This window comes from Pteronotus mesoamericanus, unplaced genomic scaffold (genome assembly GCF_021234165.1).
Source record: "Pteronotus mesoamericanus isolate MK-2021 breed Mesoamerican mustached bat unplaced genomic scaffold, CSHL_Meso_final contig_347, whole genome shotgun sequence".
Classification (NCBI taxonomy): domain Eukaryota; kingdom Metazoa; phylum Chordata; class Mammalia; order Chiroptera; family Mormoopidae; genus Pteronotus; species Pteronotus mesoamericanus.
Window position 1 is genome coordinate 8277555 of NW_026555137.1, and position 26573 is coordinate 8304127.

Below are 26573 nucleotides of genomic sequence, written 5' to 3' on the forward strand. Positions count from 1 at the left end.
TGCAATTACCATTTTTCCCTTTTAATAAAAGCTGAATAACGTGAAATCAAATTAGACCTTCAAATATGGAAGAGATAAATTTCTTCTTTGGCTCCAGAAGGGCACTCCAAGCAACATTTATGTATGAGAATTTGGCTCATGGATCACCGTGGTGAGTTTCATAGAGAATCCCCTGTTTCGTGTGAGTATATGCCACACTTTTAATACTAAAAACAAAATATCATATATCCCCCCCTTTTTTTTTTAAGCAATAAAGCATATATAGCCTAATCCAATAAACTCCTAGGGGTAAAACATATTTAGGTATTTTTCTATTTACCTAAGTCACGGCCAATGTAAACTCAGATAATAGATTTTCAAGAAATAAAAAAATCCCTATCCTACTGAGGACAGCGGTTTACTTATTTTTAAGACTTGGGATTTCAGACTGAGCTACTTTTTCTTAAATGGTGCTTGTGTTGGGAAGTGTGGCTGCTTTGTCTGTTGCCAGCTCAGTACTTCTGAGGAATACTGAGCAGGATCCAAAGCTCAGGGCCTAGGAGAGGATCATTTTCCATCAACTCTGCAACCCATCAAAGAAGATTCTAGTCCTCCGGCGGGGTACTGCCCATTTTCTCATACCTATTTTGAGACTGTTCTGATTAAAATATCGCTGCCTGCACTATTTTTTACATATACAACAGTTGCTTCTCCAATATCAATATAGGTCAGTTATGGTGAAAAAGCCAAACCAGATTCTAATAGATGTATATAACTTGGTAACATGGGTCAGAGACATAAAACTGTCAGCTCCTCAGAACACAATAAAGTCAGCAACAAAATGCCTTCTCATTTCTCCCCTGGACATATACTTTTGCATCAAGTTACTACAGTTGGCAACTGTAATAAATACTTTAAAATATATCTAATAAAAGGACAATCAATCTCGCTTCATGTGGGGGCAGGAATGAGTATTCAAGGTCGTATGTTCATCTGTCCAAGAAGTGCTCACTTTCTCCTGATAAATGCTTCATAGATTAATGTGATCATATAAAAAAAAAGACGCAAAGGAAATCTGGACAAATAAGTAAGTCATTACTAAGGAATACATGAAAACCGAGTCCCAGTGGACTGACTCTAAAAGACAGTGTATAAATCCTTATGTCATACTTAAGGAAATAGAAATATTCTTGTACTTCCAAGTGAAAAAAGAAAAATAGTTTATATATTTAAACATTTGAAACACCCAGTTCACAGCAGAAAGTAAACATTCATTTTCTTTCCACTTCACAAAACAAAATGGTCAAAAAGCATTTTGACCCCCAAGAAACTCTACTTCCTCTGCTGTTCTGAGAGCATTTTCTGTCTTACTGGGTATCCATTTTATATTTATTTAAAAACGAGTTAAAGAAAAAATGGTTGCAGTGACGAGACTCTTTTTCCCCTTTTAAAATCTTCCAGTGGAATGGAGAAAAAACAGCCATCACAGTCCCGAAGTTTCTGCGGAGTCCTTGGCAATGAGCTCACCTGAGCGTCGGCTGGAAGTTCCAATCAGTGTAAAACAAACACTTCTTCGAGTCCCGTGTCCTCAGCCACTGAGTCCCAGCCTCCAACGTCCCCGGTAGATACACGAGCGCAGTTTGCTTCAGACAATAAAAGAGCAAACTCGAACCGTTGACGAGCAGCCTGAGACACCAGGATCCTGCAAAGGGTCACCTTACCAGTCACATAAGAATGAACAGACACAGTCAGTGAACACCCCAAAGAGCCAGCCCCTCGCTGACCACAGAGAGTGCACGCTGTGGGTGTGGTCAGCGCCTGCGGCCCAGCCAGCTCTCTCCACAAGCCTCGCCGGCAGGTTTAAAGTGCCTCATCTGTCCAGTGTGTGTCCGTGGGTCCCAGGTTAAAAATATGTGCTGTTGCTATAACACAGGTCCTCCTGAGTTTTGGTGAAATCTTGTCGTCCATGAGCGCTCACGCAGCTGTCCAAAGGCACTTCAATAGCTGCTTCTCTAACTTCGCCGCCGCCGAGGCCTTCACTCCGGTACAGGTCTCGCGGAGGACAGCCATTGTGCTCGGCAAAGCCGTTGACGTGGGCCAGGGGCAGCGCACGGGGCGGACAGCACAGGTGCTTGGCACAGGCCTCGGAGATGCAAGGGGAGCTGCAGAGTGACAGCATGTCCTTCTGCTCCGGGGGTTCCTGCACGTCCACGCTCTCAAACTGGATGGTCACATTGTGGACTCCTGCGTGGTGGAAGATTTCTCGAATTTTCGCGCTGGTGTCTGCGTATCCCCTGTCCTTCTGACACTTGATGTGCAGCGTGGCGATGATCTTCCCGCTCACCAGCTCCCAGACGTGCACTTCATGAACGCTGCTGACGCCTGGCACGGCGGAGAGCTTGCTCACTAGAACAGGGGAGACAGACGACAGCCCGGGTGAGAGCTAGAATTGCAGCGTGGAACTGCTTTCGGGGGGGGTATCATCCCTTTTAAGCATTCTCACCAGAATGATGTATTTACTAAGAATAACAGGAAGAAAAAGAGCCTCACCTACACCAGGCCGTTTCCCTATCACCTTCCTTCTCTTCTCTGAACTCCTCTACCGGACATGGTTAGCCCATAGAAGGCAATTCGAGAAAATAAGTTTAACAGCAGCAGCCACAGATGCCGAGGGTGGCTGGGGTTACAAAGGAAGGGCCTGCTAGTGGACAGCCGGCAGGAATACAAAGCAGGGAGCTTATACCACAGGGGGTAACTGGGTCGTGCGGACCTAGGACGTTTGTCGGCCATTCTGATACTAGGAATTGAACCTACAGGAGATCACCAAATACTACTTACAAGAATGGTTCGGGCGATATTCTTCGTATAAATTTAAAAAACGGAAACAATGAGGAAATAGTTAAATCAATTCTGTGATAGAATATGATACGGTCGTGAAAAATTAAGTTGCCTATTTAAGGATACGAGAAACAAGCAAATAGCTAAACTATACATATAGCATGACCTTTTTTTTTTTTTTTTTACAAAACATCAGTGTATATACATCAAAAAAATTTTTTTAGGCAGATAAGTCTTGTTTTACTGAATGATTAATACAAAAATATTGGGAGTGGTAATTTCTGGGGGGCAGGATTATAAAAGAGCTCCCTTCTCTTATTTAGGCTCTTCTATTTTTTCCATACTGTCTTAAATTAGGATGTAGAGAGATGGCACTGAACAGTGATTACGGGCAGAGAGCCACTACAGCCAACGGGAGTCTGAATCCCAGTTAGGTCATGACCTTTAGTCACTACCTGCGTGACCTTGGCCCATTTACCTAGCCCCTCTGTCCCTGAGTTTCCTTATCCATAAATTAGAAATGAAAAAGATAGTATTTCACAAGATTATTTTAAGGACGAAAATGAGTTAATTTAAGTAAATCTCTTAGAATACCTAGCGTCTAATAAGGGCCATAAAAGTGTGGCTGTTGTGATTATTATCTATGTTTTAAATATCTCTTTTTACATATATATATACACACACACACACATATATATCCGCTCCTCAGTGTCTCCTTCTCCCAACCTGCCCACGTCACTGAGCCCAGAGCAGGCCCAGGAAATGGAGGCTGATTATTTCAGCTCCGTCCCTGAAAGCGGCCAGAGAGCTGTCCCCACCTACCTGCCTCTCAGAGGGACAGTCAATTCACCAATGCTGCCAAAGAAGAGACCAACAACAACAGCAACAACAAAAAGTAAAAAGAATATCCAGGGGAAAGATCACAGAAGGAGTCAAAGCCGATGCGTAAGGCCGGGCCCCAACGCCGCTATCAGCAGCCGGCCGCCGGGCCACGGCCTTCACAGGGCCGTCACGGCCTCCGCAGGGGACCGTCTAGCCATGGCCACCCAGTGTATTAAGACCCATGTCAATCTAATTTCAGGTATTTTTCCTCAACAAGTTCTCCCAGCTCCCAGCCTCATAGCCGCGTGGCGGACCGGGGCTCTATGTCATGTTCACTGGCTCCATGGTAGAACGCACACTAGCAAATCCCCACAAAAACTTTTTTCTGTAGAAACATCACTTCCATTTAGAAACACTAAAAATGAAGTGGCACATGCGGTGTTTCTCACCAACATCTGGATAGTTCCCATTCAGAAATTCTACAAAGTCTCTAACACTTCCCCTCAGAGGCACAGAACTCAAGTGAGAGTTCGACCTTGTGTTAGAAGAGGGCAAAAAAACCCCAAACGAACAACAATAAAAAAACCCAACCATTCTTCGCCGTGGAGCGAGGTGGCAAATGATGGGAATTTACACACTATCCTTTTGCAGTGCTGTAAGAGACACAGCGGGCAACGCGCCCATAAAACTCCGCTGACGAGAAAGCAGGGCCTAGGGTGCAAGCGATCGTGGCTTCAGAATGAGGAGGCGCAAAAGCAAGTCCTTGGCAGAGTGGCCTCCCCGGAGGGAAAATGAATCTCCGACGTGCTAGCCAGGAAGCGTTACTGCCTGAGCACGACGTTCTCCCCAAATGGGCAGCTGTGTCGCCGAGTCCCGCGCTGCAAAGGACCTCGGGCTCCTGGAGCCCGTGCTCCGGCCCGCTAAGCTCCAGAACAGGGGAGCGGTGTCTCCCTTCCCGCGGGCGCGCCTCGTCCCGGATGCAGGACGCAGGCGCCGCCCTGCATTAGCGCTGGCCCTCCGGCCTAAGGCACAGGAAGGGGCATCCGACTTACGCAGCTCTTCCACGTTGACTCCTTTGGGGACCATCTGCAGCAGAATGGCGGCGGTCTCCTTGATGAGCGGGAAGGCAGATGACAGGATGATGGCGACCATGGCGACCGTCAGGCTGGGGTCGATGTAGCACTGCCAGTTACAGTGTTCGTCCTCATTCAGGGGCAGCACGTAGAATATGATGGCCGTGATGACCACCACCACCGAGCCCAGGGCATCGCCCATCACGTGCAGGAGCACACCTGGCGGGGAGAGAGCAAGGCCGTGGGGCGCAGATCCAGGTTGCGGAGCCCCGTGACCCTCAGGGACTCAGGGTCCCACGTCTGTGAAGACGTATTGCTGTTGGTTTTCTTTTGGGTTAGAACACCAGGGTGGATTCCAATTTCTTTTTAAAAAATGGCCACTGTTTTGCAGAAAACAGAACCCCCGGCCTCTAAGAAGTGGGAGGGGGACCGACCTGGGACCACTCTGAGCTGCGGTCACCTGCAGGAAGAGGGACTGGGCCAGGTCACCATGTCACATTGCCGCCACCCAGCACCCTTCAGAGGGCGCCGAGCTGGAGAACAGAGGCTGCGCAAATGATTTCTCTTTCTTTCAGCCTGTACTTCTGTTTGGTTTAAACATTTTTAAGAGGAAAGGGAATAGGATACATCTTTTATTCTTTGTCTTCCCTCTACCTGGATCCCATTGCCCCTCCCCTACGTGCCTTTGCCTCCTTCTCACTTAGCCCGTGGTCATTTAAACGGAATTAAAAAAAAAAATTATTGGTTTGAGAGAGAGAAAGGAAAGGAGAGAGAGAGACATCAATTTGTGGTTCCACTTATTCATGCCCTCATTGGTTGCGTCTCCTTTGTGCTCTGACTGGGGATTGAACCCGCAACCTTGGCACATTAGGACAAGGCTCTAACCCACTGAGCAACCCGGCCAGGGCCTAAACCACATTTGGTTTAAGACATCCTCAAGAACAGGGACTCCAGCCCTGTTCCCACTGTGTAAAGAGCCAGTAAAAGAAAATTAAAATTCTACAGATAACAAAAATTGTGGATGCCTTTAATGAAGGAGCCAGTTTCCAGAGGCTTCCCTTCAGTTCCCTTGTGATACTGAAAACACGCAGTCCCAGCAAAGAAAGCCTAGATGTCCAATGGCTTGTTAGACAAAGTAAACTGCGATTTAATGAATTTAGGTGAAGATCTTGTGAGGAGGATGATAGAATATCAATACAACGCATTTTTAAAATTTCATTGGAATGAGAGAAACGGAAATGCAAACCAAGAAATGATTTCTGTTCTCGATGATCCCCATCGGCTGTTTGATCCCCTGCAGGTTGGGGGAGACGCCTGCTTCCTAAAGCGGTGGCTTAACTGTCACACATGTGAGCATCCAGGGGGCTGGGTGGAGCCCAGAGGCAGTAGTTAGTGTGCGCTCCTGGGAAGAGCCTGGGACACCAGCCCTGCCCTTGGGACACCAGGACACCAGCGAGCGGCGGTGACTCTGAAAGCTGCCAGATTCCTTGGACCCCGTTTCCTCATCTGGGCAGGGGAAAGGGGAGAGGTCTTTTCCCTAAGGTCTTCCCAGCCCTAACATTCTGTGGTCTTCCCCTGAATCATGGCTCTAAGATGCAGACTCTGGACCTAAGGTGAGGCCAGCCTCCCCCCATTCCGAAATACCGGGTGGTCCCCGCTGGCCAAAGCTCAGCTCTGAGCTCAGCCTGGCCGAGGCAGCCCAGCGGTGAGCCCGGCAGCTCCCCGAGCTCGCCACCTGGACGCCAGCACCTCCGCCTGTGAGACCACAGCAAACCCTGAGTGACTCATCGTGAATGGGGCCTGGCACGGAGCAGGCACGCCATAAAGCTCGCAGCTGCTTTTCCTCCCTCGGGCCTGGGCCTGAGACTGCGTGTACTTTGTCTCGCACCATCCAGGAAGTAGATATGATTGTGTTCATTTTAAAGACGAGGACATTAGAGGCCTAGAGAGGAGGTCACAGAGCCTTACGGGGCAGAGCCAGGACCCAAGCGCAGGCCGTTTGAGCCCACACCCCAGCCTTTCGGCCGCTTGCCTCACTTGCCTGGGTAGGGAGCTAGGGGTGCGCTCACGTCAGTGCCTGAGGACCACAGGCACCACCAGGTACAATAAGGCGTTTTACCCCCGGCGGTTTTCTACCCAGGAGCGCTGGCGGCTTTAGCCTGAAAATTAGCAAGACTCCACGTGTCCCCTACGTTATGCTTCCCAAATTAGGCCACACTATCTATCAGTACCTGTTCTTAATTCTCCTTGGCCTCTTTCCACTTACCTGTTCTCTTTTTCTATGACAGAAGAATGATTCGTTAGCAGAATATGCTTTGAAAAGTTAAAGTGATAGGATGGTGAGCTCAATCTTAAAAACCTACAACATACGTTTTTTAAAGGGAACCCAAAAGAAGAAAGATAAAGGATGGTGACTGTTTATTACAGATTCCCTTTCCAAGAAGATTCACCACTGAGCTCTTCAGCAGTTCCCTGTTGCTGGAAAGCACATGATTCTCTAACCACCATGCTGTACACCTAAAATGAATACAAACTAATACTGAATATAAACTGTGATTGAAGAAATAAAATTTTTTTTAAAAAAAATTATATAATAAAATAATGGGTGAAGAACGAAAGCTCTTAGAGAAAACTTTCTCAACCCCTGAGAGGAGCAGATTATCACATGTCACAGAACAAAACCAGTGTCACTAAGTCATGTCTCATTTTAAAATCCCAAAACTATTAAAAATCTCAATGCTTTCATTGGCGTTGGTTGTTTCTGTGGATATAAGACTATATAGCTTAATGATGTTAATTTATTATTTAGAAATGTCTATATATTCTGTTCTACTCTAAGAGCTTTCCCTTAGTTGATTCTATCATGCCCATAATAAAATAAAAACTAAACAAATAAAAAGAAAGAAATTCCCACGTTGCAGCTAAGTTTCACAAACTAATTCATTTAGAATTTTTATGAGCTCACATGTTATTGTTATTTTCTGATTTTCCCTATAGATCCATCCTGGGTATCACTTTGTAAAACAGTTGTGAGACTCAAAAATAAAGCTGTCTCCTGGATTATTAGTTTTCCTTTATATTATTTCCATCTAAGCCCACTACGGTCTTCCCCAAACCGTCTGAAAGTAAAAGGTAGCAGAGTCTTTGTTGAAATTCTCAAAATCAAGGCTGAGGATTGACCCAAAACAAAGTCAGTGTCCGACGAGTTGGGAAGGAGAGATGGTAGACACAGTTCTGGTGCCTGGTGAGAACTGCACCTCAGGACTCCCTGGGCTGGCCTTCGCCCCGTGCTCTGACCTTGAGCACTTGGGAGGTACCTTCCATGTGCCTCCCCAGAACCCCCACTTTGGCCCTGGACGTGGCCATTCAAGTCAGGCAACAGGCCCATCGCGGAAGCAGATCTTTGGCAGAAAGAACCGGGGCGATGAGGGTCATTCACCGATGCTGCCTTAGATAGCTGCCCACCTACTCACTTCCCGCGTTTACCAAAATGATCGTCAGCTAAAACAGGCCGCATTTTATGGTAGCGAGATCCATGGCTGGGCAAAAGCGGGGGAAATGGGAACAGGCCCCGACCTGGGAGGCTCTGGAGCAGGCAGCACGAGCTCGGGTCTGAGTCGGGCAAGGGTCGGTCAGTAGCAGCGAGCATCTCCCTCGGAATCAATGAGGCGATGGTGCAAGAGCCAGGGTCATAGTCTATGCATGTAACCTGCCTGCTGTCTCACACACCTCGTTCAAAGGCAAACAGAAAGCCAAGAGCACAGCCCAGCCCATGTGGATCTCTGAAAAGGATTTCCAGCTGACCCGAAGACTTCCTTACCTCGGATGTTCAGGGCTTCCGACTTCTTCTCCTTTTTCATCGTCTCTTCCGGTTCATTCTGGATGTTCAGGGGATCACCTGCATTCAAAGAAGAAACCTTGTGTTGTGTATAAGTTCTACAAACAAAAAGAACCAATGGTCTCAAAAAAAAGGTTTGTTATTTCAAATTTCTCCTAGCTTATCAGACACACACACACACACACACACACACACACACACACAGAACCAGTAGTCCATGCTGGTCTTGACATTAGCCTTGCCGTCTACCCCTAGACTTCATTCACAAATTTCACACAATTATAATAAAAAGAGGCGAGTGGCACCTCCCCCCCACACCCACCCATAATTCCCGAGGGAACAGAAGCATGGACAAAGGGAGAGAGAGGGGGGAAAAAGTGCAGATAGCATCTGAAAAAGGGGGGAGGAGTGGGGAGTGCTATCTGTTGCCCAACGATAACTGATTTCCAAGGAAATCAATATTTCTGTACAGAAAGAATAGGGGGAAGGGAATACACACAAAGCGGACCCGGGGATCCAGGAGAAACGTGGAGAATAAAAGAAATCGTGGGACATACGTTGAGTTAGCAGAAGAGGATTAAAGCAGGACTGCAGAGGAAATGGATTTTTTTTTTTTTTTTTAAAGAAGAGAGGAGAAAAAAAGGGCGTGGGAAGAGGAGGAGGGGACCGCGAGAGGCGGGAGGAGGGAAGGACAAAGTGGTCCAGAGGATGCATCAGAAAGGCACCTGCTATGTTGGCGAACACGATCGCCCCCTTCCCCGCGGTCTTCCCCTGAGAGGCCACGCGAAGGGTCACGGCCGCGTCCGGGCCGGGGGCTGTGCAGGCGGCGCCCTGCGGTCCCTCGAAAGCGCCGTCAGCGCCGCCCTTGGCCACCTGCTGCGGGCGGCGGCGGCAGCGGCGAAGGCAGGAGAGGCAGGTGGCGCAGTCCTGGAAGACGAGCAGCCCCACCACATTGACCGCCAGCCCCAGGGTGCCGACGATGAGCACCAGCTCAGGGTCGTCGATGCGCTCGGGCTCCACCAGGCGCAGCACGGCCTCCACGAAGATGGTGAAGCAGAGCGCGGTGAGGAAGACCGCGTTGCAGAGCGCGCCCACCACCTCGGCTCGCCCGTAGCCGTAGGTGGCCCGGAAGCCCCCGGGGGCGCGGCGCGCGATGTAGCCGGTGCTCAGCCCCACGCACAGCGAGATCAGGTCCGACAGCATATTGAACGAGTCCGAGAGCAGAGCGATCGAGTTGCCCAGGTAGCCCGACACCAGCTCGGCCACGAAGAAGACGACCGTGAGCACGAGCATGAAGATTAAGCGGCACGTCTTGCCCGAGTAGCGGCCCATGCCTCCGCGGTGCGCGCGCCGGACCGGCCGCTGCGACAGGTGGCGCCCCCAACTTCGCCGATCCCGGTACCCGCCTCCCGGCCTCCCCGCCGCCCTGCGCTGGGCTCTTTATAAGGCGGAGGCAGAGCGTCCAGTCCCTGCATGGCCAGAGTCTAAAGGACTGGGCCGGGCGGCGGCCGTATCTACACAGACCTTACGCCGCCTCCGCCGGTGGCCTCTTCCCCTCCCTCGCGTCCCAGGCTTCCCCTGGCAGGCAGCCAAGAGCCAACGTCTAGCCTTCTAGGACAGAACTGGGCACGGCAGGGAGCTGCTGAGAAGAGGGAGCGTGTCTGCCTGTCACTTCTCACAGACCCCGCCCCCCCACCCCCAAGCCGAAGTGCGATCCACCCAAGGACTCACTCCCTTGTCTAATGCCTTCCATCACCAAAACCCTGCCGGCCCTTCATGATAAGGACCTGCCCGCTGTGGGTGTGCTGGCCGTAGTGGACGTGCACAGCTTTGCGTACAGGCCCAGACGTGGCTTGCATTACAGAGTCCTGATTAGCAGGTAAGGCCTGGGTGCGCTCCCCTGGCCAACCCCGCCCTTCGGGGCGCTCCCTGCTTGGCGCTCCGAGCACTTTGAGCTGACCCCTCGCGCAGCGCTCCCACTCCGCGACCACCCGCGGTGTAACTTGTATCCTCTCTGCCTGCTCACAGCCTTCATAAAGGGCACGTCATCGCTTCTGTCACCCCTCTTCGCACAGTGCCACCCCTGACCCCCCCCCCTTAGGGATCGTCATGCACAAGGCCTGCCCTCCCAGGTGAAGGACAGACAGCCCCGAGGAGCGCACGGGTGACACCACTGTGCCCATGGGACTGCCCACCCAGCCCCCAGAAGCACGGGTCCCATCGGGGAGGCAGGGCAGTCCTGTTCTGTGTCCTTGTATCATACTCCCCTGGAGAGGATATTCAGTGCAGCCCCTGCGTCCCCCACAGCATGACCTGATACTCACAGGTCAACCGACTAACCCCCCATGAAGGCTCATTCCAAATCGTCTTCAGTGTTGACAGAGGATCTGTTCCAAGTGAAAGTTGTCCAGAGGAGCGTGGGATCCAGGGCTGCGAGAGAGGCCCAGCGAGGGGTCTTCGGAGAAGGGTGTTCGCGCTTGGTCAGCGTAGGGAGTGGGGTGGGGGCCTTGCAGGCTTCTTTACTGGTTTGGTTTCGTATAAACTTGCCTCATTCCCAAAAAGATTTGAAGGGGAAGTCTGGTGATTGCTATTCTCTCTCCCCCATCTGCAAACCCTGAACTTTAACCATTCCTGCAAAAACACAGTGCTTTTTGGCTTGGAAATGACCACAAATGTCTCACGCGAAGAAACCACAGAACCCGGTAGCAGAACATTCTGATTCCAGCCTCACTCGCTGCCTTAGCCTTGTAAAGCGTAGCCTTGTAAAGCGTAGCCTTGTCTTTTAATGCCCTCTGTGCTAAACCATCCTTGATCCGAGGTCTCCACGTTTTCCCAGGGAAGCCTCCACACTCAGCAAGCCTGAGAGGCACCTCCTCCACCCCTCCAGCCCTGCCAGGAAAGTAACCCTGCACAGAGAACTTGGGGAGACCGATCTTCTAGACCATTCTCAAAAAATCAGTATTACAATGATCAATAATTTAAAAGAAGTCAGGCGGTCAAAGTTTTGAAAACATGTAACTTGGCACAAAATAATCTAAAGTGTCTGAACTGCTATTAAAAGGGAGTAAATAATAGTGAAGATTAAATGGATTAATAGGTACATAGGAGGTACTTGGTAAACGTGAGCTGCTTATTTAACCAAAAAAAAAAGGCTGACCTGACAGGAAGGAAATAAAAGTTCAGGGCGAGGAGGAAGAGTCTGGGAGGGAGGAGGTCCAGAGGTCCCCATGTTATCATTGGTGTGTGAGTGTCATTACAGCCTGTGGAACAGAATTGCCGTTGAATCACAGGCAACACACTCGAATACACAAACAGGTGAGTCAGGCTGTGCTCCGTCCCGGCTCTGGCTGCTGCCACGTTCAGGCCAAGAGACCGCAGGGACCTGCGGCAGGACAGCCCACAAAGCAGCTGAAGGGAGAGAGGAGGACTTGGGGGAAGCACTTGCCTGCAGGGCTACGGTGTTCCCGCCCAAGCACTTCTCAGTGCTTCGCAGCGGGAGGAAAAGCCTGAGGTCAGCAGACACGCGTGGTGGCAGAGCACAAGACCTTGCCACTGGCCCGGGGGCGCAGGAGGGGGCGCAGGAGGGCCCTGGATGTGCCTTCGTGCCTGGCCCAGGGCCTCGCTCCTGACGTGAAGATGGCCAAGGGAGTCAGCAAAATGCACTCGGGAAAATGCTTCGAGGTCCACCCATGCTGTCCCAGAAGGTAAGATTTCCTTCCTTTTTAGTGCCAAGTAGTATTCCATTGGTATACATAAACCATAGCTTTTTCATCCGCTTATCTGTTGATGGGCACTTGGGCTGCTTATTTACAAATCGTGGCGATTGTAAATAAGGCTGCAATGAACATAGGGGAGCACGTACTCTTTCCAATTAGTGTTTTGGGTTTCTTAGGATCTATTCCCAGAGGTGGAATCGCTGGGTCGTAATGCTAAGTGAAACCAGCCAATCAGAGAAGGATAAATACCATATGATTCCACTTATATGTGGACTCTAATGAACGAAATAAACTAACAATAGGAACAGACTCAGAGGCAGAGAGCAGGCTGACAGCTGGCAGAGGGAGGGGGGAAAGGGGCCGGGTGAGAAGGCGAAGGGATTACGTAAATAAAAAAGCACCTCATAGACTCGGACAACAGTGAACACCAGAGGGAAAGGGGTGGGGGGAGGCAGGAGAGGATAAGAGGGGGGAAATGGTGACGGAAGGAGGCGTGACTTGGGGTGGTGAACACACAAAGCAATGCTATAGAGTCGTACACCTGAAACCTACATAGTTTTGTTAACCCATATCACCCCAACAAAGTCATAAAAATTAACTTAAGAAAGATGTTCTAACTGATATTATATGTAATATATAAAATGATATATATTTATCCATTTTATTTACTTATTTATATTTTACATAACTACCTATAAATATGAATATGTAAGTGTATATATACTATATAAATATTTATATATGTGAAACTGTGATTTGGTGAATTTATATAATATGTAGCACAAAGGTTCTTTTTGTACCCAAGAGGAAGCATTTTGTCTCTCGAACTTTTTTAGAATTCCGTCACTTTAGGAGCGTCTTACCTTGAGGTGACTCCTCTTCCATGACAGAGACATGAGTGTGAAAAGGAAAGGTAAGGTCATGGTCAAGGCCACTTTGAAAAACACAAACAACCCACCTAAAAAATGGGCAAAGGGCCTGAACAGACACTTCCCCACAGAGGAATACAGAGGGCCCACAGACATATGAAAAGATGCTCAATGTCACTAATCATCAGAGAGATGCAAATTCAAACCACAGTGAGGTATCATCTCACACCGGTCAGAAAGGCCATCATCAATGAATCAACAAACAACAAGCGCTGGCGAGGACATGGAGAAAGGGGGCCCCTTTTGCGCTGTTGGTGGGACTGCAGACCGGCGCAGCCACTGCAGAAAGCAGTAGGGAGATACTTCAAAGAATTAAAAATGGATCTGCCTTTTGACCCAGCGATTCCACTTTTGGGAATATATCCGAAGGAACCCAAAATACTAACTCAAAAGAATATAAGTACCTCTATGCTCATTGCAGCGTTATTTACAATTGCCAAGATATGGAAGTGTCCATCAATTAATGAGTAGATAAAACAACTATGGGACATTTACACAATGGAATTCTACTCGGCCGTAAAAAAGAAAATTTTACCCTTTGCAACAGTATGGATGGACCTAGAGAACATTATGCTAAGTGAAATAAACCAGTCAGAGAAAGACAAGTGCCATATGATTTCATTCATATGTGGAATCTAACGAACAAGCTGAACTAACAAGCAAAACAGAGACAGACTCATGGATGGAGAGCAGATGACAGCCAGTTGGCGGGCCGGTTAAGGGGTGAAGGGATTGAGCAAAAGTAAAAAGGACTCATGGACAAGGACAACAGTGTGGTGATCGCTGGGGGGAGGGGGTATAAGGGGACTAAATGGTAATGGAAAAAATACAATACAGATTAAATTGTAAAATCAAGACCACTCTGGGTGGGCTGTTGATGGGGAGACATACTCGGCCGCGCTGTGGGTCGCAGCCCACGCAGGAGGGGGCAGCGCTCACAGGCGCTCAGAGCGGTGCCCGTCAGCCTGCTGAGTGGCGCCTCCATGATTTCTCCAAAATGCCACTTGTCCTTACAGCAAAGGGGTACATCTTCTCCGAGCACTAGTCCCGGAAGTGGTCAAGAATACCAGCCCCAACATAACATCTATTAATATGACTTGCTTCTTAAGAAAAGACCTGACTCTGGATCACTTAAATTTTGCATTTGCTTTAGGAAAACTCAAAAAGCAAAGGAGCGGAGGAGTTAATGGTTTGGCGTCAGCCAGGCATGGAACCACATCGTGGCTCTGCTAGTCACCGGCTCTGTGACCCGGGTGAGCTCCTTATGTCTCCTCTGTCCTCATCTGCGAATTAAGGAGAATAACCATATGTATCTCATGGGGCTGTCATGAGACTTCAGTGGGAAAATTATATAAATCATGCTTAGTGTGGTGCCAGGTTCTTAGAAAAGACTCAATCAGTATGGACAAAAAATAGCCACCACGTTGATTTTTAAATCCAAGTTTAGGAAGAGGGAAATATTTCTCTTTACCAAAAGATTCACCTAAGGTTACTTTTCGAGAAAAATATACATTTAAGGATTTGTCTTGTTTGGGTTCAGAATGAAAAACCCCGAAATGTGCCTCTGGGGTGTGTGGATTGTTTCGTGCTAAAGGCAACAGAGACCCGGCAGGCTCGAGAGAAACTTATGACCCGCTCTACCTACCTACAGGAATTTGATTTAGGGATGTTGCTCCTAATAAGACATTATCAGAGGCGACCTTTTTTGACCTATCTGTAGGGCAGGACAAATTTCTAATCACTGAACATCGGTTCTTCTTATAGCCCTGCAATGACCCTCCTCCCCTCTGAAGCTCAGAATGTCATATACACCCCAATATCCCCTTTCTTTTTCTTTTCTTTTTTTTTTTTTTACAGAGAGAGGGGAAGGGACATCAAAAACATCAGTCAGTTGTTTTCTGTGTCCACCTCAACCAGGAGCAAACCCGCAATTGAGGCTTGTTCCCTGACTGAGATTCGAACCGGTGGCCTCTCTCTTTGCAGGATGGCACTCAACTAACTGAGCCACACCAGTCAGGGCCCCTTTCTGTCTTTGAACCTCTCTTGTTGGTTCCCTGATGTATGTGCAGTTGCCCTATGTACATAATTCGATTTGGTCATTTTCTCTCGTTAATCTGTCTCATGTTTCTTTGACCACTGGTTACGCCAAAAGAACCTTGAGGGCGGAGGAAAGTTTCTCCCCGACCCCAAAGTTGGCGACTGAGTTAAAGAAGCAGTGAAACTTTCACAGACATAAGGTATTTTTGAGTCCCTACACCTAGAAGGAAAGTGCCGTGGTCTGAACGTCTGTGAGTTAAGGGTTCCATAACTCCTGTGTTGGAACCCTACCCCCCACAGATGGTGGTATTAGCACGTGGGAGCTTTAGGGGTAGTGAGATCATGAGGAGAGAGTCCTCGTGAATGGGATTTGTAGTCCTGTAAAAGGGACCCCTCAGGGCTCCCCACACCCCTTCTGCCACGTGAGGACACGGTGACACGGATCTGGCCATGAACCCAGAAAGGAGCCCTCCCCTGACCATGTTGGCGCCCTGATCTTGGACTCCCACCTCCCGAACTGTGGGGAAGAAATTCTGCTTGTATGCCGCTCAGTCTGTGGCGTTTTGTTACATCGGCCCAAAGGGACTAAGATAGGAAGCATGGCGGGAATTACAGCGCTTCAACACACAGGGTCCAGCACAAATAACGCCCCTTTTTTATTACAAAATCTTTTTCTACAAAATCATAAACATGTAATTCCGTAATGTCACACCACCACACTCGAGCACACCACAGGACCTTTTAGGTGAAATGTTCAAAGTAAAACTATAAATTATTACACCCATATTCTCACCCTACCAACCACACTCAAGCAGGCCTTCCTCCCGCCAGACCCCGTGCATGGAGGACAGGAGTCCAAGTCACCAACGGCTGAGTGCACGGTGGGAAAGACAGACGCTGATGTTTATGTGGCACCAGAGCGGATGGGTCTGAGCTGTTTGATAGGTTTGACCGTACCGACCAATGCCATGTTATGTGGGGTCTGGTCTACGTGTTTCCTACCGTCCCCAGATCACAAGGGCACAGCCAGACGTTCGGTCACGGGGAAGTCCTGTGGATGAGGGTTGGAGAGGGAGCGCAGAGAGCGTGAGGACAAGCGGGGGCCGGGGGGGGGGGCTCTTGGGAGGAAGGGGGAAAAGGACGCAAGGCAGAATTGGGACTTTAAGAAACATGTATCATCCAAAATTCCTCACCACTTACTGAGGGCTTTTGGGGTGGGACTCCTGTTTGGTGAACAAGAGAAAAGAAATGTCAGTTTTGGACCGTTTCCAATCCAAATGGAAGCAAAAAAGCACTAGAAGTCATAAGAAAAGGGGCAACTCCCCCTTGATGTTGATTCTAAAACTAGTCATAGTTTTAGCTTTAAGTTAAGTCCTATGTCATTATTTCCAGAAAGCTTTCACAAAAGCTGTGGATTTCTTCACTTCATTTTTAGACTATGTGAAAATGAGAAAGGCCGTTGGCCCGAGACATTGCGGGGATTATTGTGTGTTGGCCAGGGAGGTTCAAATAAAACCTGTAAGTAAATACTTTCACCTTGATCTGCTGAATGCACTGGTTAAATAAATGCTCAGGGGTGTGTGATGGAGTGCCAAAGGCTTTGTTGCCACTCAGATACGGGATCCAGTCGTAGCTCTGTCCGTTGCTAGCCATGGGCAAGTCACTTCGCCTCTCTGAGGCCTGCGCTCTCAGCGGGAATCTGGAGGTAGAGATCCCTTCTCAGGCGGTCACTGTGAGACCCAAAGAAGACGGTGCATGGGGGCCTTCTAAGGTGCCTGGGGTAGACCTGCAGACACTGGCTCCTTTCCGTAATTCCTGGCTCTCGTCTTCGCAGACCTACTGCTGACTTCTAGTAAGTTACATTGTGGAATCTGTTTCACGGTGATTTGGACTGACCTTTTTTCTTTTTTAATATCTCTTTCCCCCTGGTTCTAATAATATAATTAGCTCAGAACTAATTACCTATTGATTACTATAACACAGTAATAATGTAAAATACTGATTAGTAAAATCAAATGTTTCACAACTTGAAAACTCCTAACTTCTCAGCTATCATAAATATACTTCTTTGTCCATCAAAACTTTATTGTCTATTATTTTATGGCGGAAGACTAGAGAGAAGCAGGGTAATTGGACTGGCAGACATAATTTCATGATCACCACAAAAGGAGGGGCTGCATTGAATATTCATATAAACTCCGGAGGGGAACTAAGCTTCTTGATTTCTGGCCCTGAATGATTAGACAGCTTGGGTCTCTCACTGAATTCTTGAGCCTTAGTTTCCTAATCAGAAAAATGCAAAGAAGAACCTCACACGACTTTGTGTATAGAAATGTTCTGAACATCAAGTAAGATAATGAAGATACAAATACATAGAAGGAGGAAAGGCATTGTTACTGTTGTAATTAGGAGACCATGCGTGGGCTCTCGTATGATTGCCTCAGGTGCACATGGTTTATTTAAGCAACCTGATGGGTATTTAGTTTTCATTTTAATCCACTTGTATTTTTCATCGTTGAGGTCATTACTGTGATTGTGTATGTAAACACTCCATAGTACACATCCTAGTGCAAGTATCATTGATCATCTTTTGGAGTATAAGTTCCTAGAAATACTGAGTCAAAGAGTGCGGGTATGTCAAGCTGTTTATAGTGTGCCAAATTGCCACATAAATATATTGTACAAATGTATGTTCTATCAAAAATGCATGCGATTGTTTTCTTCACTTTATTTTCCAGTTGTTTGTTGCCAGTGTATAAGATAAATTGATTTTTTTATATTAATTTTCTATCCTCTGACTTTGCTAAATTCACTTATTAGTTTTTATAGCTGTTTCATATATTTCCTGGGGGTTTTTTTAGGTAAATAATCATATCTGCAAAGAAAAACAATTGTATTCTTTTTCTTTTATTTAAAGAAGTGTATGAAAGTTCCATTTCTACTAGGCTTCTAATACCACTATCCCATGAGCGCTTCAATACTTTTTAGGGGGAAAATTTAACTTTATTCAATGATTTTTTTTCTGTTGGTTTTCTCACTAATATCTAAAGCATTTATATTGTATTCTATATCTAAAATTCTGAAAGTGGTTTGGCCTTAGTTCTATCTTTAAACTGGTTTAATGCTAATAGTCTTTTGACTATGGCTTTCAAATTCACAAAATCTTGATTCATATTTTGGTCAGTTGAACTTCCTTGAGTGTTTTGTTTTTTTAAGACGTGTTCCTAGGTTTTACGTATACTTTGTTGCCAATAATAAATGAACAAAACTTAGATAAAATTCTTAGTTTCATGTTATATATTCTCTGGGGACTATGTGGACATTGATTCATTGTACCTTGGCCTTGCTTTGGAGAAATCTGAATCCAGCCTGGTATTCATTCCCTTACAGATGATAGGATTTTTTCTGCCTGGATTCCTATGGCATTCTTTCTCTATGCTTGATATTCAGAACCTTTTCCAGAAAATATGTATTGATTGTTCCACATCAACTTTCCCTTTTGATTTGCCATTTTTTAATCTTCAGTTCAAGATATATTCTTCTATTATATCTTTGAATAGTTTTTTCTGGTATCTTTGTCTGATCCATACCTCAGGAAACACCTCATCCTTATATATTATCTCCCTTCCAATAACTTTAAATTCCTTGGTCCATTTCTCAAGCCTGTCTTCCATACCATAAGTTGTTTTCAACAGCATTTATTCTGTGTCTCACTGCTTCCAATGTGGGCTTTCATGTCTGTAATATTTTCTGATGTTCCATTTTCCCACCCTAAATTCTGACAGCTAATGATCATGTTTTTGTCTGAAAATTTCTTCTGTTACCTGGGGTAATTATTATTCTGCCACATATCTCTCATCTGCCTTTTTGCTGCTTTCTTTTTCCATTTCTTTCTCAGTAACATCTCTAAGTAGTCCCCTTGGATCTCCCCTATTTGAGCATCTTTGAATGGAGCACTTCGACCCAAATCTGCTAATTGCATGGGAAGGGTGGGTTAGCGACTTCAAGCACAGGTGTTTGGGGACTTCCAATGGTCCTAGAACATCTTTCCCAAATACGCTTCTTCCCACCAGAAACAGGTCGCCCTGTGGAGCGTCTCCATGGTTCACGCTGGAGCCCCCCAGCTCCCAGCTGTGTGTGTCAAACAGGCTCCCCATTCCCCAAGCTTCCCATTTCTACCAGGGCCCGTGGACAGGAATAATGCTCCTGGCTCTTCCTCTCGCTCCCCAACTCTTGCCAGAGGCCAGACAACTGCTGCTCAGGTTAGAGAGCGGAAGCGTGCTCAACTGTAAACTCTTCTGGGCATTTCATTTGTCAGCTTTGCCTCCGCACAGAGGCCTGAAATCCTGGGCTGTGTGCTCATGGGCACTGAAGGGGGGCAGCTCTGCCCAGGGCCTGGGGGCTCTGACTCAGAGTGAGTTTAATCTGGGATGAACTCTTGAGAAGCTCTTTGCCGCTGTCTAAGCCACGGCCTTCAACATCTGTAATACAATTGATATTTCACGTTCAGCTGGCATCTACAGCTTACCAATCTGTTGCTTCCAAACTCAGGAGAGTAAGAAAGAAGTAGAAGGTGGGGCCAGAGGAGGTTGATAGTTGTGAGTACCCGAAATATGCAGCGTATTCTTGTGTTACTATTTATTATTGTATGATTTCCAAGACAAACAACTATAAACCTACTTTGGCCCCACCCTGTATTGTTCATGAGTCCCTAAAGCCCTACAAACTGGTGAGTTGGCAGGAACCTTGAGAAGCATAAAGGTAAGAAGCAAGAGGCCAAAGTAACACCCGGAGAGCAAGGTTTCTGGTAAGACCAGGACAGGAGCTGGTGGTTCTAAGGCCCCGTAAGCGTGAGCCAGGCAGTGTTTTGACCTTGGTGGATCAGAGCGGGCGATTCCTCTGCACAGCCTACACAGGAATGGGCGTTGCTGCAGACAGAGGGCTATTTTCTGAGGTCTTCGCGTGAGTGTGAGTTTTTAAGACTGGACTTTACTTTGTGTTTCAGTCTTTACTGTGCAAAGAAAATGAGAGCAGGGAGAGTTTGCAGTCAGAAAGAACAGACAGATTGAGCTGGGGAAGAGGCGGCTTTCCTGAGGCTACACAGGTGCAAGAAAGAAAGAAAGAAAGAAAGGGAGGAACAGAAGGAGAAAGGAAAGAAGAAAATGCACAGGTAACTCCATCTTCTTTAAAGGGGAGATCAGATTAGGGTTAGGGTTAGGGTTAGGGGCTGGGATATCGAGGTAGGATCAGAGACAGAAAGGCAAGATGTCAAATAGCTGACTGAGATCTAGAATGCCCCTTCCCCCCCTCCTCTGCCACCACAGGAAACCACACCCAGGGAGTTATTGGAAGTCACCCCCTTAAAGCTATGACTACTGTCCGGAAAAAAGCAACCAGGGAAATGGGCGGTTTTCTCCATCTGCCCCACGGCTGATGCTGGGTGTGTGGAGAGCGGGCCCTCTGTCCCTTCAGCTCCCAGTTCTTCCCTGGCGGCGCTCTCTGGCCGTGGCCCTGAGGAAGAGGATGAGGTCCCAGATGAGAAGCTGATGTCCAGGGCATGAGACTTGCGGGGCCTTGGGGCGCAGGGCGTGGCTTTTGCCCGTGGAAGTGATAGATGTGCCGCCCGAGGGCAGACAGTGCGGACCGTCTGTTCCGAAGATGAGAGCCGGAGTCAAGGAGAAGAGCTGCTCTCTGTCCAATAGCCACTCCACGGCCACAGCCACGTCTCTGAGTCCACAGGGCCCTTCACAGGGTGGCCTTGATGTTCCTTCCATCCGGAAGTGGGGTCTATGGGCTTGACACCCCTTCCACCTTGTTACTTGCTTGTAATCCAGACACTTGGAGGCTGGGCCAGAAGAGGCGCTGAACCCATACGTCAGGGGAATGAATGAACACTCAGATTGGAAACTCCAAGCCATCACACACGGTGTCCCATGGCCGCTTGAGTGGGAGGAAGCCACGCCACACGGAGAGGTATGTGTGGGTGGTCCAGTCAGCAGTCCTAGACTTGGAGACCTTGCAACCCGGGAGCCAGACCCGAGTGAAAGAGCCTTGTGAGGAGGCCGCCTCCCGCCACCAAGTCCCCCAGCCTCTGAGTCTCCCCAGCTCAGACGTCTGAGACGTCGTGGGGCACACAGGCTGTGCCCGCTGCGCCCTTGCCAAATCCTGGCCCCCGGATCCCAAACATCATAAAATGACTGTTGTCTGATGCCATGAAATTCATGAGGGTTTGTTAGGCAGCACCCAGAACCGGAAATTACCATGGAAGGCTGGTAGAGCTATACAAAGCCCCTGTAGAGTTTGGAACTATTTGAGAAGATGAGCCTGGGACGGTTATCATGGGCATTTAAAGTATTAGGTGAGCTTCAAAGCCAAACAGTTACTGTGGGTGTGGGGGCTGCCTGTTTTCCTGTGGGAACAGGTCAATCAAGACACAGTTAGGACCCCAGGACAGGTACGGGGAGAATGAGATACCCCGACGGGGGTCGAGGAAAGAACGTAACAGTTCGACTTTTGTTTTAGCTGGAAAATGCCTTTCAAGTGAGATTGTCCAACTCAGAGGTGAGAGTCGACAGGATTTGTTTGGACAACAGTTGCTTTTGGCAGATCCAGAAAACACTGACTTCATTTCTCTCACTGTGATAAGCAAAAAACAATCTACGCTGGAAAAACAAGTGACTGACACAGAAAACAATGGCAAAGTCAAAGGGAAAAAGTCCAACAACAACGCCAGCCTTCCATGTGGTAGAGAAGGAAGGGAAGAACTTTAAGAACCTGATTAAACCATTAAACATTAACGATTCAGCCAAGCCTTCCTGTGAGAAAAACGCCAAGGAAGCAAAACACCAGGGTCTTCTCACAAACTTCCGAACGAAAGGTGTAGCCGGATGATGTGCTCGTCAAGGCCCACAGCACGCAGAAGCCGTGCGAAGACAGTTAGCAGAGGAGCCCCAGACAGGCGCAGGGGCCCTGGGGGCCAGCTTCAACCTTCCAAACCTGTCAGCTCCGACCCCTGACCCCTGCCGAGGCAGACCCTCAGGCTGAAATCAAGAGAATGACAGAGAAGTCTCCTTAGGAGACAGGATTCACAGGCCTACACAGCTCAAAGGAAGTGCCACCAACCAACCAACCAACCAACCAACCAGCCAAACAAACAAATATCTGGAGCCTTGAATTCATGGAAATTTCTAAACTCTGTAGTGAGCAGGAATATTGTAAGTGTCACTCTCTGGTAAAAGATGCAATGTGTTTCCCAGATGCAAGTGCAATCCGGAATCAAAACAAAAATAACAAATAAAATGGAAGGAAGGGCATTTGGTTACAATAATGATAAGAAGGAGAAGCAGATATTTCAGATGTAAATTTGTGACTTATAAATTAGAAAAAGGGAATGGCAAGAAGAAGAAGAAGAAGAGGGGGAAGGAGAAGAAGAAGGGGGTATTTCAGATGTAAATTTGTCACTTATAAATTAGATAAACAAAAAGTCTGATCTATCTGAGACAGAACTGCACACACACAGCAAGGTATCTGATCAAGTCCAAGTCAAGGGCATAAGAGAAACCTTAGTGACATTTTAAAGAAAACTCAAGGCTGAAAAATTATCAAAAATAAAACGCAAACATAAAAGATAATGTGAAAGTCAAGGGAAATCAAATAAAGTAAGCAAGGAAGAGGAAAACATGGAAACGAAGCAAATTTGGTCCCTAAGCCCAGCGAGAGAAAACAGGAAGGCCACGCACTTCCCAGGGTCTGAACCCTAGGGATCTTGTTCCCCCTCTTCCTACCCCAAACACACCCACACAGAGCCATCCAAATTTTGGACTTTAAATCTCTTTTGTTTGTTTTTTCCTTTCATGCTTGTACTATTTGCTTTTCTCATTTTGCCCCCAAACCTGCTTCACCATCACTGTTCCATGTTGGGGTAAATTCACCCTGGCTAGCTACTGAGTAAGGCTTCCAGGCCCCCTCATCTCAGCTAAACAAATCTTCCAGACGTCCGTTTCTCCCAGGTGTGTGTGTGTGTGTGCGTGTGTTTCTTTTTAATTCTCTGGCTCGTCTGTCTGATTTACCAACGTACCTTACTCCATGATTCCCCAGAGATGTTTAAAGTCTTAATGTTTAACGTCTTAACTATAGATACAGCCTGTTTTGTTAATATTTAAAGTTCAAGGTCTTATTTTTTTACTTTTCTAGGACCTCAAACACAAAATCTAACTGGTGTCAACAATCCCTGCACCAGGTGGATAAAGCAGGACAAGTAAAAGACGCACAGAACCAGGGCAGACTGAAGACATGCCAAGTCAAAAATTCTCTCTGGCCACAGATTTCACAGAAGCGATGATTACTGGCTTCTGATCACTAAAGCAGAGGGTACCACAGTGCTTTAGCTGACAGTCACTTCAAAATGCTTTGAGCTAGGATTCTAGACACATAGAAGCTCTTTATCCTAGGTGTAGGTTGAATCTTTTGAAGCCAAGAATCATTTTTCCCTCATGTTTTAAACCTCCTGGTATAAACTGGTATGTATGGATTAATTACATTTCTTCTTGGAATAGAAGACTATTGAAATTGGGTTGATGTCTGTTTTTGAGATCCATCTAACCCAAATATTTACACTTTAAGCTAATTTAGGTGATGGGAAGACTATCAAAATATATGTTTTAGTAAAAGTGATAAATATATAACTCGAGACATATATGCTAAGAAGTTAAGTAGCTATCCTAAAATTACTTGGCGGATTTAAACACTCTAAAATGCCTAACAAAAAAAATTCATCAATACCTAAAGCTACCAAAATAATAATGTTAATATAGAACATGGGTCTTAAAGACTAGCTATGTATATGCAGTACTTATTATACTTAGTTATTTAGAGTAGAGTACTATACAGCATCGAACACTTCAAGAAAATAGGTACTTTGGAATCAAGGCAGCACTGAAATATGTGTCTTCAGCCTCTTCTTGTTATCTCAGAACTGACACAAACAAGAGTTTAAGACCTATCCAATAACACTCCAATTTTTACAAACAGAACAATAGTTGTTTAACAATTTTCCTGCTGGCCAAAGGCCCAAAGCCCTTGCCTACATTGCTTTTGTTGTGTGCCGGAAAACAAGTCAAGAGTAAAGACAAAATTCGAACTACAACCATAATGGTGAATTTAGTAAAGGTGACAATTCCATTGTCTATATAAGAACTTGTTTGATGCCAGCTTTCTTACCTTAAATTTAGTTAGCCACTAATACATTACACACACACACACACACACACACACACACACACACACGAATGTATATATGGATTTAATGATCTGGAACCTCAAGTCGTATCTTATGATGACTGATGTAAACAAGGTGTAGGGTCTCATGTTAACTCATTATTGTCTTTTTAAAAAGATGAGGCCAATTTGTTCCTTAAGCTGATTAAAGACAGAGACTCTCAGTTTTCTGTCCTTAACACATACCACAGGCGCTCTCCTCAAGTGCATTGTACGAATGGGAAAATCGAGATGGAGACTGGATAAAGGACTGGCCCAGCTGACGTGGTCTACAGTAGGAGCAAAGCCAGGGGGCGTACATAAAAAAGGCAAGCGTTGACCCAGGCTCCTCTGGCAAGTAAATGGCCCTACTGGGGGCAGAAAACTGATCCATATCAAATGAGGAAGATCTTGAAATGTCTTAAAATCCAGGTGAGCCATTAGAACGCAAGGATCCCGGATTATCACATAATGCAAAGGCTTGCATTGTCATTTTTAGAAAAACAACAGTTATTCTTTACCAAGTGCCTGTTAAGTGCTCAAGACTGAGGATCCCACTTAGTCCTGTGGCCTTGCCTCCCACATGAGCACACGGGTGAGTAATGAGGTTCGACCACTGCCCCATGGGAGGGCCCAGATTTGAGCCTGGTCTGCTGCCGCCAGCAGATTTCTCTTCTGCCAGAGCTTTAACTATGTTTTTAAAAAGAATTCCTCTTATGGCAATTAAAAAAAATGGTTCTATCTAATAATTTGTTTTGTGGTTTGATTGTTTAAGATTTATTGTTCTCTCCCAAAATCTAACACTTCATCTTTTGACAGGTGGCCCAATAAGTGCGGTGCCCACTCTGAAGCCCTCCCCCCAAAACTCATGTATACAAGTTTCCCTTTTTCTCAAATCAGACAGATTTCTGTAATAAATGCACACAAATATTTCCACCCCCAAAAGAACTCGGTTTACTAGATCATTTACTTTTTTCCCCTCTCCATTTTAAGTAAAACTCCTTGAATATATTCCTAAGAGATTTATCATCCTGGCCAGTAATACTCTGCTCAACATGAGCTGGTTATATAGTCCAGTATTTTTTGAACATCTTTTATGGGGACACTAACATATTATTTTTAAATTCAGAGAGAGCCATGCCATAGCCGGGTGAGCAAAAGTATCTGATTCAAAGAGACTGTTTTCAATGCCCCATCTGCTTCCCTTCCAATCGCTCCCTCAGTGGCTCTGGTGACAGCCGCTTTCCTCCCTACCTGTCTGGGTACATTTTCATTCCCTGCCACTCAAAGTGAAAGAAGACCCTGGCATCGGAAGCAGCCTGCTGCCGCCCGGCTCACAAGGAACTTGGGACGGGAGGCGACTCTTTGGCAAAGTCACAGAGACAAGAAGCCGACCCGAGGAATCGGGCCCCCCTCCGGAGGCCCCCCACGACCGCAGCCGCCCTAGCCCGGCCGCCACACCTGCGCAGCCCGTTACCTGTGCCGGCGCCTGGCTGGGGCCCGTGCGCGGAGCAGTAGCAGCAGTCCAAGATAACATAGTTGAGCACATTGAAGAAGAGCCCGATAATCCCAGCACTGAGAACCAGCCCCGCGGCCTCTGTCTTCTGCGGATCAATGAACCTTTTGATGGCTTCCACCAGGATGCTGAACATCAGGGCCACGGCGAAAATGGAGTTGCCAAAGGCTCCCACGACGTCTGCCCGCAGGAAGCCGAAGGTGCTCCTCTCGTGCCGCGTGATATGGCTGGCCCGGAGGCCGAAGAGGCCGATGATCATGGAAAGCAGGTGGGAGAGGACAGCGAAAGCGTCCGAGGCCAAGGAGAGCGAGTTGCCGATGTGGGCGACCGCCAGCTCCATGACGAAGAGGAGGACGCTCACTACGCACATGAAGACCAGGCGGAAGCTGCGGCCGGAGTAGCGCCCCATGGCGCCGCGCTGCGCCCCGGCGCGCCTTCGTCCCCGCGGCAGGACCCGGAGCAGCTCCGGGTTTCGCGATCACAGCTCCTGCAAACCTCTCCCCTTCCGCCTCTCCGCGCTTGTCAGATTTGAAATCAGCTTTTATAGGCTGCTATAAAGCCATAAAGCAG

At 47.3% G+C, this 26573-nt stretch overlaps 1 protein-coding gene across 3 annotated transcripts; it reads right to left on the bottom strand.

Moving 5' to 3' along the window:
- Positions 1-1231: 1231 nt before the first annotated feature.
- On the bottom strand, positions 1232-26412 carry SLC30A10 (solute carrier family 30 member 10). 3 transcript variants are annotated; one of them, XM_054576453.1, is made up of 4 exons: positions 25965-26412; positions 8533-8610; positions 4692-4931; positions 1232-2385 (listed from the first exon to the last, which is right to left on the bottom strand). In XM_054576453.1, exons 1-4 carry the CDS (start codon positions 26410-26412, stop codon positions 1883-1885), a joined length of 1269 nt encoding a protein of 422 aa, XP_054432428.1. In that variant the 3' UTR covers positions 1232-1882. The 3 variants fall into 3 exon arrangements, with proteins under 3 accessions (XP_054432428.1, XP_054432427.1, XP_054432429.1); XM_054576452.1 differs by lacking the exon at positions 25965-26412 and adding an exon at positions 9276-9882; XM_054576454.1 differs by lacking the exon at positions 25965-26412 and adding an exon at positions 8873-8925.
- Positions 26413-26573: the final 161 nt, after the last annotated feature.